The sequence below is a fragment of the Danio aesculapii genome, chromosome 4 (assembly GCF_903798145.1).
Source record: "Danio aesculapii chromosome 4, fDanAes4.1, whole genome shotgun sequence".
NCBI classification, from domain to species: domain Eukaryota; kingdom Metazoa; phylum Chordata; class Actinopteri; order Cypriniformes; family Danionidae; genus Danio; species Danio aesculapii.
The window spans coordinates 26,036,120-26,051,200 of NC_079438.1; the positions used below are offsets into that span (position 1 = coordinate 26,036,120).

The 15,081-nt window shown below is 36.8% G+C and overlaps 1 protein-coding gene across 1 annotated transcript; it reads right to left on the reverse strand.

Annotated features, from left to right (window-relative positions):
* Positions 1–8,408: 8,408 nt before the first annotated feature.
* On the reverse strand, positions 8,409–14,478 carry LOC130222323 (gastrula zinc finger protein XlCGF57.1-like). The gene is made up of 2 exons (XM_056454905.1): positions 14,245–14,478; positions 8,409–10,588 (listed from the first exon to the last, which is right to left on the reverse strand). Exons 1-2 carry the CDS (start codon positions 14,417–14,419, stop codon positions 9,165–9,167), a joined length of 1,599 nt encoding a protein of 532 aa, XP_056310880.1. The 5' UTR covers positions 14,420–14,478; the 3' UTR covers positions 8,409–9,164.
* Between the last annotated feature and the right edge of the window lie 603 nt (positions 14,479–15,081).

Consider the following 15,081-nt stretch of genomic DNA (forward strand, 5'->3'; position numbering starts at 1 on the left):
GTTTATTAGTCGCTATAGCCATGTGAATTATTCTCCACTGAAGATCCCCCGTCCGTTTATCTATTGGCATTTTATACAAAGATCTCCATCTTCCTTTTACAGAAATTTTCTGACTAAATAGACCATACCATTTTGATTCCTTCATCCCCTTAAGATATTTACTACGAATTACTTTCACTGATATCATGTATGCTTCTTTCTTGCCCAACTCTTCAAAAGAAACTAAAGACACATCCACATGTGACAGAAAATCATTTTCTGAAAAAATCCAATCTTTCACAGTCTCCGAAATATCTAAAACCGGAAAAACATATTCACATCCATCTTCCCACTGATTAATCAGATCATTATCCTTAATAAAATCCCTTATTGAGTTTGGCAAGGATTCATACACTTCTACAACAATTCTTTTCATTAGTCTTTCTGATCTTATTTTCACCAATTGGCTCAGAACAGTAATAGAAGACTGCATAGCTTTTAGTAAATGGCCCAACTTTGTACAGCCGGCCTCTCTCAATGCCACACGAATACTATCAGAATTTAAAGAATTTACATTCAAAAATCATTATAAAAATGTGGCTCCTCAAAGATCCACTTTCCTGAAAAAAATGTAGGATCTCTTGACACTTCTAAAACTTGCCACGCCTGCAATACTGAATCATAAAAGGATGTTAGATCTGGAATATGTACCTTTTCAGGGTTCAGCAAAAAAAGTTGTTTATCATACCCCAACTTCCCTGCCTTCTGTAAAAGCAATTTCGCAGTTTCATGCCATCTCAAACTATTTCCATATAAAAATCTTTGTGCAGTTTTTAATCTAAAAGCTGCTATTCTAGAAGTTAAGTCAACAAGACCTTGACCTCCCTCACAGAGAGGAATATAGAGTACAGCAGCTCTAATCTAATGATACCCTGACCAAAAAAAATCCAAAATTTCTTTCTGCACCTTTTCAATCAAACACTTAGGTGGATTTAAAACCATAACTTTATGCCAAAGCATACAAGCAACCAAATTGTTTGCTACTAAAACCCATCCACGATATGACATCTGAAGGATCAACCATTTCCATTTGGCAAATTTCACAGATACCTTCTCCATTATCCCTTCCCAATTTTTTTCTTGAAATTGTTCTTTGCCCAGAAAAACACCCACAATTTTTATTCCATTTTTCCCCCACTTCAACCCACTTGGTATCTTTGGAATATTTTCCTCTCTCCATTGACCTATTATTAACGCTTCACTTTTATCCCAATTAACCTTTGATGAAGAGGCTTTTTCATACACATTTAAAGCTTTAACAGTTTCAAATACATCATTGTCATTTGTGATAAATATATTAATGTCATCAGCATATGCAGAAACAACTAAAGGTGATTCATTTACAGAAGATGATAAACTAAAACCAGCTAAATGCTTTCTTAAATAACAAAAGAGGTTCAATACATAAAGAATAAAGTTGTCCAGAAATAGGACAGCCTTGTCTTATTCCCCTTCTTATCATTATAGGCCGACTAATGCCCCTCCTATCTTAACCATACAAAAAGCATTATTATAAAGAAGACTCAGCCATGTTGTAAACTTCTCTCCAAAACCGAAAGCCTTAAGAACAGAAAACAAAAATTCATGATCTATTCTATCAAAGGCTTTCTCCTGATCTAATGATAAAATTCCAACCCTCTGATTATAAACTTTACATACATCCATCACATCTCTCATTAATAACAAGTTATCTGTTATAGTCCGATCTGGGATACAATAAGTTTGGTTCATGTGTACAATTAAACCTATAAAAGGTTTTAACCTATTAGACAAGGCTCTTGAAAGCACTTTATAATCTGTACATAACAGAGCAACAGGTCTCCAATTCTTTACTTCGGTTAAATCTCCTTTTTTAGGCAACAATGTCAAAATAGCTTTTCTGCATGAGGAAGGTAGTGCATTTTCTTCATAAGAGCTCTTTAAAACCTCATACAATTCAGGTCCGATGTACTCCTGAAAATGTTTATAAAAGTCAATAGACAATCCATCTATTCCCGGGGCACGTCCAGAAACCAGCTGATTAACAGCAAGAGTAAGTTCTTCATAACTCAATTCTGTATCCCGTTCAACTTGTTCTGTAGTAGTAAGTTGAGGGAGATCTTCTAAAAGTTCCAGAACGCACTGCTCATTGCATTTGTCTTTTTCATATAGCTTGGTATAAAAGTCTATGGCACAACTTCTCATCTTCTCACCATCTGTTGTTAAAGATCCATCTTATGGATCCATGTCATATACTGATCTCTCGCTGACTTTTTCTCCAAATTAAAGAAGAAAGTACTTGAAGCATCCATATCTTTTAGTTGCGTATATCGTGACCTCACAAGAGCTCCTTTCACTCTTTCCTGTAACAGGGAGCTTAACTCCAGTCTTTTTGTGTGCAGCTCTTCATTATTGTGCCCAGTCTCTTCATCATTTAAAAACTTGTTTTCAATTCTTGTTATTTCCACTTCAACCACTTCTATAGCTTGTTTTAACTAAACTGATGAAAAAGAGGTATATTGTTGGCAAAAACTCTAATTTGAGCTTTCCCAATCTCCCACCACTGATTTAAAGATTTAAAAGCACTCTTTCTTTCTTTCTTTCTTTCTTTCTTTCTTTCCATTTATCCCAAAAAAATCTTAAAACTTTCACAAAAAAAAATCATCTTTAAGTAACTTATTATTAAAATGCCACTGAGATCTATTAACTTCTTGCTTTAACAAAAAAGTCACAGTAACAAGATGATGATCTGTTAAGCCCAATAGGTCTAATAGAGCTATCAATTAGTTTATGTTTAAGCCCCTGTGACACATAAAATCTGTCAAGCCTAGCTGCATTCACCTTCCCATTTACTACCTTCACCCATGTATACTGCTTATCTTTAGGAACTTTAATTCTCCATGCATCTTCTAAATCAAACTGAAACAATAATTTTTTTAAGCTTTTGCTAGACTGTAAATGAGGCTCTTCACTAAGTCATTATTAAAATCGACAGTGCAATTCCAATCTCCACCTAAAATCATGTAGTCACAAACACGTTGCTCTAAACTTTCTTTGATACTTTTAAAAAATTCCACTCTTTCAGTGCCAATATTAGGTGAATAAACATTAATAAACAAATAACTTAAACCTTCTATTTCAGCTTTAAGCATTAAACCTCGACCATTAACAACTGTAAGACAATTTAAAATATTTACTTTTAAACTTTTAGCGAAAAGCACAGCCACACCTCCACTAACATTACTCCCATGACTTAAAAATACTTGACCTCCCCAATTTATATCCCCATTCAACTTCATCTTTCGCAGTGCTATGTGTCTCCTGAAGAAATATTACATCAAGTTTATTAATATTTACTATTTGCTTTACCATTTCTCTTTTCTGCTTATCCCTCCCTCCATTAATATTTAAAGAGCCAATTCTCAAACTACCCATCAATATTATAAGAGAAAGGAACAGACAGAAACAAAAGTATACCCAACCATGTGACACGCTAAAGACAGACATCACTTATATTTTGCAAGGACCCTCTTACATTTTCGAGTTCTATTTAAATTTGAGACTTTGTTTAAATTCGTAACATGTTTTCTCAATCTGAAACGTTTCTTATCATCTAGCAAATCAAGACTGTTTTTTGTAAAAACGCAACCGACCTGATGAATTTTTTAATGTCATCAAAGTAATCTTCAACCTTCACAGACTGTCCAAAAGTTTCATCAAGGAAATTATCAATCTCCTCTAATGAATAAAGCTCTCTCGACCTACCTACCCCTTCAGACCCTTTCTTCACCTGACTCAATCTGTTCCAAATCATCTGCATCACTTTCTGCATTATTTCGAATATCGATCGGCATTGTTTTATATGTCCTTCCTTTCGTTAACAACCACTGTCTCCTGCATGTCTGGCACAACTTCACCTACATCATCAGTAACATTCCTTCTTGCTCCTTTTTTTTCAGCACTTTTTGTGCTCACCTTATCATCCACCAAAGTCATCTGCTCTGAATGTTCAACAACATTATTTTCACTGCTAGCGTTGTGAACTTCCAACTCATTAGCCATATTAGATCTCCTTCAATCATTTTTTCATCAGATCTTTCCACACGCTCTACTTGCTCCCTATGGGGACAGAAAAGACATTTATGCCCCACATCTCCGCAGTCAAAACACTTCATAGTCCCCGAGCTGGCATACACCGTATAATATACCCCTTCGTGCTTGATCTTAAAAGAAACATCCAATGACTGTGTCTGAGATTCCAAAAACATGAACACTTGCCTCCTTAGCGAGATTAAATGTTTTAAACGAGCATCTTTACATCCAAGAGTCACCGTTTTAATACCACTTGCAAATTTACCAAACCTACGCAATTCCTGTTCAATCAATTCATTTGGAATAAACGGTGGAACTCCTGAAATAACCACTCTAGTTGAAGGCACCGATAACGGTGATACTTGAACTAACATATTATTGATGAACACCCCATTCTCAATCAGAGTGTAGACAAAAGCCTCTTCTTTCAAAAAACAACAGTAGCTTTATTCATTCTAGATGCATAAGCTATGTTATCATAACCAACCTGTTCACCTACCGCAAGCAAAGCCTCTTCCATTGTAAACCCAAGTTACGTAATAAACCGAACCCCGTGTCCAATGGACAGCGGCGGCGTCACTACGGACGCCATTTGCCGCGAAATTTTCAATCAATACCACTGTCACTAAATTCTTAACGTATCTAGAAACAAATAATCAATAAATGATGTCTTATCTTTTACATGTGTGTAGATAGAAAATACAAGATTCCCACAACCATGTAATTATCAGACAAAAAAGAGACGCTAGCTCTCCATGCACACTCACACTCGCACACAAACGGAAACCCGAGAGAGAGAGAGAGAGAAAGAGAAAGAGACCAATAAATAATTCATGACTGATTCATTTAACTGAGATAACACATTTTTAAAGTTTCAATCAATTTACATTTAAGGGCACATGTTTCTTAAATAGAAAGTGACCTTCAAAAGAACTTGTATGCCAATTCATTAACACACTATCTTTGTAGACCATACCTGCATGGCTCCAGCAGTTTCTCTAGATTTGCCAACTTCTCATATTCAGCATTTGTTGGGAGGGCCAGATTGTGCTTCTGCTGAGAGCGTTGTGTGCAGCGCGTCTCTGTTGCGCCTCACACGCTTGATCATCTCAAGGGTGGAATTCCACCGTGTTGGAACATCTTGCACGAGTGACTCCTGAAATTGTCCAAGGGAGGCATGCTGGACATTTAGCTCATCCGAGTTGGCCGGACTGTGTTTGAAATGTCCGACAACTTTACAACACTTGGCCAGTGCACCATCAAAACCACCTTCCCAAAGTGACATTACAATAGCTCTCTGTACAACATGCGCAACACAGGGCAAATGCTCGAATGGCAGTATCCTACCTGCTGCCATCATATTAGGAGCTCTGTCTGTTCCAATAGTGCTGATTTTGTCAGCTATCCCCCACTGATTAGCGACATCGAGAAACTGCCTGGCACACGCGTCTGCAAAGTGACGCTTCTCTGTTTTCATCACACCTAACGAGAAGACAAAGTAGATCAGAGTAAGTTCACTAATAGTAGTAAACAACTAGCAATCATCAAGAAGCAAACATAATGTGGTGGTAATTTGTGATAATCAATAAGCTAAGTAATTAAATTATGTCATTTAAAATTATATAACGTAGCCTACCTTAAACGAAGGAGTGAAGTTCCCAGCTGGAATCAATGACGTGTACAGTAACGCCGCGGTAGTTATCATTGTTGACAGATGTCAAATGGTCCCTAGTCAGTGCTACACACCTCGCCTCTACCATCGTCTCATCTCTTGTGGCTTTCTCTGCGGCATGCTGGTCATGTATTCTCCTCATGATAGTTCGCCTCGCAGGTAGTTTGTAAGATGGGTCACCTATGTCCGCCTGGAGAACAAGCTTGAGCCCATCATCTTCAACCATGCTGATGGAATGGCAGCAGGTGGCAATCCACTGAGCAAGGAGATTAGTTAACTTGGCTGATAGAGCTGTGCTGACGGTCTTGCCTCGGTTGCACTCAAACATAGTGGTTTGACGACAACTCTTCCCCTGCACTACATCAGTGCTTGGCCCGACATCTTCTGCATTAGCTAAGGGATGCTTTGCGTTTAGGTGGTACCTGAGACTGGAAGAACTCCTACAGTAAACTAATTTTGCATTGTACAAGGTGCAAACAACCTTAGTTTTGTCCAGGTTTCCATTGGGAAGCTTCTTAAAAATAAATTTTCCCTGAAGCAAACCCGGAGGCTTCGTAGCCACATCCATGTTAGCATGTCACGTTTTTGAGGTGGTAATTTCACAGTAGGAATACACACAGGTTCGTAGACTCATTCTCGCCACCTACAGTGCAATTCGGCCAGGATTACATCTGCGCTAATACATGATAGCTTGCATAGTATAGACCCAGCTCCCAACATAACTTTGAGAATAGATTAACGGCGATAATTTTTTTATCGTGTGATAAGAGTCTCGCATTAACGCAGCCGTTATTAACGCCGATAACGGCCCAGCACTAATATATTACCGTTAAGTGCACATGATCAGTACAATATGTATTGCATATTAATAATAATTTGAATGAACAGATAGCTGCAGTCCTTCAGTAGTCTGTTGAGTACTGAAATTAGCATGTAAGCTAACAAATCACTCATGTTCTCATTCACAATAGCGACACTGGGTTTCCCATACACTGATTTATTTGTAGTAATGTGGGAGTTTTCACATGAACGTATCTTTAAAGGCAGCCAGTTGTCTACGGAAAGAAAACTTGTTTCTTTTCTCAAATTAGTCCATCAAAATAAATGTGTCGTGTTTTGTAACCAAAGTCTTCATTTGTTACCCACAACACATCAAGATTTGATCAAGTCAAAATCTCATAACCTGACACAAATCTGATCTGTCGTTACTGGCAAATGGCATTGTGTAGTCTGAACAGGGCTTTAGGGAGTCTGCATTGGTCGGTCACTGTCATTGCCTTATGGCGAATTCACACTGCACGAGTTTAGGCTGACTTTCATTCGTTTTTTGAAATTGCAGACAAAAGCCCAAAATCGGAGGTAAATCAGTGTTTGTTTACTCAATTAGACAATGTGAATGATCAAAAAAAAAACAATGTAAGGGTGTAGAACAGTGTTCCCTGCATCTCCCCAAACATTTTCTCCTCCCTAATCGTTCTAATTCTGTTCAGAGCCGACCATTTGATTGGCAAATTAATAAACTATTTGCAAGGGCACTCAAAAATATGTATGTATTTTTTACTTGTTCAAACTACCTAATTAAAATGAGCTGAAATAACACGATTCTTGAAATATCATTGGGACAACTTAATTTTTTTATGTTCAATCCACATAAATTTGTTAAGTGTTAAGTTTACATTTACATTTAGTCATTTAGCAGACGCTTTTATCCAAAGCGACTTACAAATGAGGACAAGGAAGCAATTTACACAACTATAAGAGCAGCAGTGAACAAGTACTATAGACAAGTTTCAGGTGTGTAAAGTCTAAGAAGCTAAGCAGTAGTAATTTTTTTTTTTTTTTTTTGAGAGAGAGAGAGAGAGAGAACAGTTAGGGGTATAGCCAGAGGCAGTTGCAGATTAGGAAGGAAAGTGGAGACTAAACAGTTGAGTTTTTAGTCGTTTCTTGAAGACAGCAAGTGACTCTGCTGTTCTGATGTAGTTAGGGAGTTCATTCCACCAACTGGGCAGATTGAATGTGAGAGTTCGGGAAAGTGATTTCTTCCCTCTTAGGGATGGAACAACGAGGCGACGTTCATTCACAGAACGCAAGTTTCTGGAGGGCACATAAATCTGCAGAAGTGAGAGCAGATAAGAAGGAGCAAAGCCAGAGGTCGCTTTGTAAGCAAACATCAGAGCTTTGAATTTGATGCGGGCAGCAACTGGCAGCCAGTGCAAACGGGTGAGTAGCGGAGTGACATGTGCTCTTTTGGGTTCATCAAAGACCACTCGTGCTGCTGCATTCTGAAGCAGCTGAAGAGGTTTGATAGAATTAGCTGGAAGCCCGGCTAGGAGAGAGTTGCAATAGTCCAGTTTAGTCCAGTTTGGAGAGAAGTTCATTTAATTTGTGTTGTGAGAACATGAAAGATTTGTGTAGAACCCTGCAGTTTTTACAGTGTGTGCAATGAGCACAAATAGGGATATCGGTTCATAATAAAGTTGAAAAACATTGTCAGATTTTGCTGTATTTGGCTTAACCATTCTTGGGTGGCTTACCAATGTAAAGATGACTCTAATACATAAAATAAGTTAGCTGACCAAAGTTCTTATGACAAGAAGACTTTATTATAGACAAGGAATAGTGCAGATCCTCTGAAGTCGTCGGTCTTCAAGTAACTTAATCCAAAGTACTGCCTGCGATACTCTACTTTGTAACAAAGGATGTAACCCCTCGGAGATTACCCAACTGCTGTGGTTGGGTCAAAACTTTTGAGTCCCTGTAGGTCATTTGGATCACACCTTTTCAGATGCAGATACTTGTTTGCATGTGAAACAAGCCACACAATCTATCAACATATAGAGTTATTTTGCATTCTTGTAGCCCGGTAGCAACTCTCACAACCTGGTACTGGACTGTGAGCCCTGATCTACACTACAAAACAGTTGTCAAAATCTTCACCCCTCTTCAGCTATTGAGTTTACATCGTCAGGTGTTCAAAGGGTTTCATTATCAGTAACTTGATATGTATTCAAGAGTTCACACTTGTTTGGTATGCTGTCCCGGGAGAGAGCCTGGATCCTCGAGGCCTGGGCTCCCTCTCGTAAGCAGGGTGAGAGGGGAGTTTGAGGTCAGGTAGATCTTGATGAACTCCCCAGACTTGTTTCTGTGCTAATGACACATATAGGAATGGCTAAAGAGAGATATACGGCTTACTAAGAGCTCGACTATGGTGCCAATTTAGAATGTTCAGTTTACTTAGCTCGTGTGTTTTGGACTGTGGGAGAAAATATGGGAACCCAGGGAAAACGAAAATAGTTTATAAATAAACTTCACATGAATGAACAGCCAAACTACATGAACAAGCAGCCGTTTTGAATATACCTGTGTTTGTGTGGACAAGGCCTCATTTTTGAGGACGCTGCTCTCCATTGTGAAGCTTCAGGTGAGTGATGAGGCTTCTTTTATGTTTAAAGCCCTTTCCACACTCACTGCATCTAAAACAATACTCTCCTAAATGAGTCTTCATGTGTTTGTTAAATGAGTCTTTGCATGTAAGACTCTTTCCACACTGATCACATGTGAACACTATGGTTCCAGTGTGACCATCCATGTGGTTCTTGAGGCTACCTTTGGTTGTGAAGCTTTTTCCACACTGAGGACATACAAACGGCTTCTGTCCGGTGTGACTTATCACGTGGTGTTTGAGTGTGCTTTTATATGGGAAACTTTTACCACACTCTGTGCATGTGTAAGGTTTCTCTCCAGTGTGGATCCTCATGTGGATCTCAAGGTCTTGTTTTTTACCAAAACTCTTTCCACACTGTTCACAGGTGTAAGGTTTCTCCCTAGTGTGAACTCTCATGTGAACATTCAGGTTCTGCTTTAGACTGAAACTCTTTCTACAATGTTTACAGCTAAAAGGCTTCTCTCCAGTGTGAATTCTCATGTGCAGTGCAAGGCTTCTTGCATTATAGAAGCTTTTTCCACACTGTTGGCATGTGTACGGCCTCTCCCCAGTGTGAATTTTCATGTGCCCTGCAAAGTTTCCTGAATGACGGAAGCTTTTTCCACACTGTTGGCATGTGTACGGCCTCTCTCCTGTGTGAATTCTCATGTGGATTTTAAGGCTTTGTTTTCGACTAAAACTCTTTCCACACTGTTTGCAGGTATAAGGTTTCTCCCTAGTGTGAACTCTCATGTGAACATTAAGGTTTGGCTTTTTTCTGAAACTCTTTCCACACTGTTTACAGCTGAAAGGCTTCTCTCCGGTGTGAATTCTCATGTGGGTTTTAAAGTCTTGTATTTGACCAAAACTCTTTCCACACTGTTCGCAGCTGTAAGGTTGCTCCCTAGTGTGAATTTTCATGTGGACTTTAAAGGTGGCATTTTGCTTAAAACTCTTTCCACACTGAGTGCAAGAGTAAGGCTTCTCTCCGGTATGAATTCTCATGTGCTCTGCCAAGTTTCCAGCATGATAGAAGCTTTTTCCACACTGTTGGCACATGTACGGCCTCTCCCCAGTGTGAATTCTCATGTGCACGGTTAAGTGTCCTGTACTACTGAAGCTTTTTCCACACTGTTTGCAAGTGCAATGTTTCTTCCTAGTGTGAACTTTCATGTGAACATCAAGGTTTGACTTTTGACTGAAACTCTTTCTACACTGTTTACAGCTAAAATTACACCCAGATTTGGATTTCCGAGGTCTTCCGTGTGATGAAGTCTTTTTAGTCAGTGTAGGTTTTTCATCAGTCATTATTTTTTGGGGTTTCTGCTGTTTCTCTTCTATTTCATTCTGTTGATGAGTCTCTTCTTTCAGTACCATCAGGTCTAAAAAAAAAAAAAAAAAGTTAACTTTAGTATGAAGGCTCAAAGTGACAAGCAAGAAATGGATGTTTTCACCCAAATATTAAAATGACCATTTACCAATACCATTTACTCTCCGTTATGTGGTTTTAAACATTTCCTTTATTGTGGAACACAGTAAGCTAAGTTTTTTTTATTGTGAAAAACTGGAATATCACATAAAAGATGTGCAAATAAAGCAGCGTTTCCATCCAATGAATCAAAGAGAACAAAATCGTCACTTCCTGATTAGAAGAAGCTACTTTATTTATATTAGAATCTTTTCTTTATTTAATAAATGACTTTCACCTCAGAGGACAATGCCGACACACAATGAACACGTGGTGGCGTTTGAAGCCATGAGACGCAGAGAACAGACACTCTGGAGGTAATTAATAATATAATAACATTAATACTGAAACGGTTCAGACCTTTTAGAATGACCAAAACAACATTTCAGATGGTTTACAGTGTGCTCAGCCTGCTGGTTTGTGCATTCACACACATTTTCATCATCATATGATCTCTTATAACAAACCTTTTTTAACACACATACTGGAATTTGTTCAGTAAAAGTGCTTGCGTAGTTTACGTAAGTTTATCTTCTCTTATCGAATAAAAAGTTTGTCCTTTTCAGTTATGCGCATGTTTTTATGCCTATATTTCAAAAGTTATGTGCATCATGACGTTTCCATCAACCAATTTTTTATGCTCATAGCCTATCCAAAATGCATATAAAAGTAGGTGGCTAGAAATTAAAGGCTAAGCGAGAAAAACTGCTTCATCTTTAAAAAAAAGGGGAGGAGACCGACCGAAACTCAGAGTTTAGAGAATAAAACCTGCTAATGACCAGGTTAGTTTCACAGAGTAAGTGACCACGGTGACTGACTCCGAGTTACAGTTACCTCTCTTTCAGAAACAGGCTACTTAAACAAGTCTCTTCATGACTACACATACAAAGAAAAATAATACAATTAGAAATTATGACTTTGCAACATCAAGCAGCTTTAGGCATCGGCCAATATAAGATCCTTACGGTATGATAACCTTGCATAAAAATATCATGGTTTCACAGTACTGTGATTACTGCTCTAAAATATATTCTTTTAAATGTCTGGGCATTTTAAATGCCCCCCCCCCCCCTTCTTTAAACACAATATATTTTCATTTGAGAAATTTTTTAAGTATGTATGAGTTTAAGTAAACCTCGAGTTTTTTTTCAAACCACGGGATACCTTGAAACCTTGATTTTTAGGATCTAAAAATTCATTCCTTGAAAAAAGTCTCAAGCAAAAAGATTCCAATGGCGGCACCTGCTGGTACGTGAAGAATATGGTCAATACTGACGAACTTTACACTCATATGTTTGCATATCATCAGCATGCTGTAATCCATTTCTTACGCAGCAAAAGTAATTTTTAGACTAGTTTGTTGGCCAGTTGTAGTCAGTGCAAAGCTAAACGTTATTGTACCACTATAATTTGTTAGTTTTGTCTCATGTCGTCCCACAACAACATCATATAGCTTAGAATACTGTAAGATGTTTTATAACAATTAATTATTTTTCATACTGTAAACCAGAGTTTCTGCAGGTTTCACCAAGATAAATTTAAGACTTTTATAGACATTTTTAAGACCATTATGACTGAAATGTTAGACTCATAAAGGGCTAAAGGCTAAGGAATTTTTCAAATGGCCCAGATGGAAAAGATTTTTAATTGCCCTATCAAAAAATAATATAATTTAATACATTTAATAACACAATAATAAATGACTTAAAAAAAAAAAAAATATATATATATATATATATATATATATATATATATATATATATATATATATATATATATTTATTTATTTTTTAATTAATTTATTGTTTTTAGATATTTCTTAGCAAAAGATCTTAAATATTGTGTAAAAATAAGCAAGCTCTACTTGTATCCACACACTTTTTTCCAAACTAAACTTTCTTTTAAAAAATAATAAAAATGAACAAATGCTTTAAAAGTTTTAAAAATATAATGAACTAAATCTATGCACAACAATCTGTCCAGGTCGATGTCCTCAGCAGTAAATACATGGAGCACGTTTAAACAAATGTTATTGTAAGGAAAATAATTAAACCATTATGATAAATAGAGTTAAAATGACCTTTTGGAATAAAAAGTTGAAAGTTTTTTTGAGATGGATTGTTGGTGATTGTATGGGTTTTGGCCAGATTGGGTGGCAAAACATGAACAAAGGAAAATGAAGACTTGTTTAAAAAAGATTTAAGACCTACAACACAATATTTCAGTAAATTTAAGACTTTGAGGCCTAACATTTAGATTTTGGAATTTAAGACATTTTAAGACCCCGCGAAAACCCTGTTTAAACACAATAGCCCTGGTATTAGTTAATATGATAATTATGTAATTCTAACTCAGATACTATCTGTGAGAACTAACAACTACTAGAAACAAGTTTAAACTCATAAAGAAGTTGATGAAAAAAAGGGATTGTGATCAACGTGACATATGCAAATGGAAAGAACTAAGCCAACACTATCACTGTAACAGCAGATATCTTCTATGAGAATACTGTAGGTCAAATACCGTCAGCTCAGTTAAACTTTTTTAATTTATTGTTTTTATTTATTTTATATAGCGCCAGTGCTCAAGGATGCTTTACAAACAGTAGGAGAACAAGAAAAGCAATAACCTTAAGAAGGTAGAGAAAATGGAAGACTAATAATACATAAAAAAAGACAAAAGACATGAGAACAAGTAACAAAAGAAACTCATTCCTGTCTTTCAATGGCTGTTTCCATCCACCTATTTTGCATATGCACATAAAAAAACGGTTGATGGAAACGTCATGCTGTGCATAAATTTTTAAAATGCACATAAAAAACGGATGCGCATAACTGAGTAGGATAAACTTTTTATTAGATAAGAAAAGATGCGCATGAATCACGATGGAAACACTTTTACCGAACAAATTTCAGTATGCGCATTAAAAAAGGTCATGTGATTTTGTTATTAGAGATCATGTGATGATAAAAATGTGTGTAAATGGACACATCAGCAGGCTGAGCACACTGTAGAACCATCTGAACTGTTGTTTTAGTCATTGTAAAAATTCATTTTAATTGTAAGTCATAGTGTTACAATTATTATAATGTCATTGTAAGTATTAGTGTTATTAGATTAGATTAGATTCAATTTATTGTCATCACACATGTACAAGTACAAGGCAACGAAATGCAGGTGTCAGTGTAAGTATATTATGAATGACCTCCAGAATCAAGAGCGTCTGACACCTTCAAACGCCACCGCTCTTCACTGCGTGTCAGGATTGCCTTCTGAGGCGCAAGTCCTTCATTAGATGAAGAAAAGATTGAGGCAGCTTCTCTTATCGCAGCAAATTCCATTTTAACGCTGCTTTATTTGCACGTCTTTTAATGCGATAATCCAGTTTTGCGCATAAAGTTCATTCGCCTTTTTGGATGGAAACATAGCTCATAAGTGCTTATGTGCCTTTAGGAGAACTAGGCAGCACACTCAGGGCTGCAAGATGGATTTAATTTAGTATTCTTATTATTAAAATATGTCTGAATGAGGATCAAATGACTGAGTTAGTCTTTGAGAATGAAAATCAACCTGTTTGTTCCTGCAGATCTTCCTGTTTAACTGTGAATGTTTCTTCTGTTTGTTCCTGCAGATCTTCCTGTTTGACTCTGAATGTTTCTTCTGTTTGTTCCTGCAGATCTTCCTGTTTGACTGTGAATGTTTCTTCAATCTTCAGGTCTTCACTCTCCACTTTAATAAACGCCATCTTTATAACAGTGTGGAGATCAGTCGCTTCAGCAGGAGTTTTTCTCTGCGTTTGGACACTTTATCCTGTTTAAAATGAACAAAACAATGAACAGAAACAAAATAACTTCTCTTCTACACTTGCTTCAACAGTTTCTTTATATGAGAGTAATTGACAAAAAGAAATCAGGTAAGTCTGAGTAAGAAACAATAGCCATAAATGAGCTGATTAAAATGAGTACTCCATTTCTTATATATAGTGATGTTTACTTTATGCTGTTTAACATAGACATTATGCTATTTAATAAATTAAACCTTCATTAAAACACTTATTACACACATCTCTGTAATTTTTAGGTATGTTGTTTCTTTATTGTTTTGTTTGTTTTATTTACTTTATTGTCTGCTTACCAGAAATGTTGTAGCTCTTTTTTTTTTGCACAAGACAAATTCCCTCTCTGGGACAAAAAGTTTATCCTATCTTTACTCAAACAATAGCCCTCATTACTGTGAGTAGAAGAGTACTTTGTTGTTTAAAGGGTTAAAATAATATTGTCAACAGCAGGTACATTATTTACCACTGAATTAAAAAAAAATTAAACTTTAATCAATCGCTTTATATGTGTAAACACTTCAAAACAAACCTTTCTCCAGTTGAATCACAACGCGGGAGCGGCGCAGGCT

Excerpts from the sequence above, each read along its gene's own strand:
- LOC130222323 (XM_056454905.1), bottom strand. The coding sequence starts at position 14,419 with ATGGCGTTTATTAAAGTGGAGAGTGAAGACCTGAAGATTGAAGAAACA. Across the intron at positions 10,589-14,244 it reads AGATCTGCAGGAACAAACAG|ACCTGATGGTACTGAAAGAA; the intron begins GTTGATTTTCAT and ends TTTTTTTTTTAG.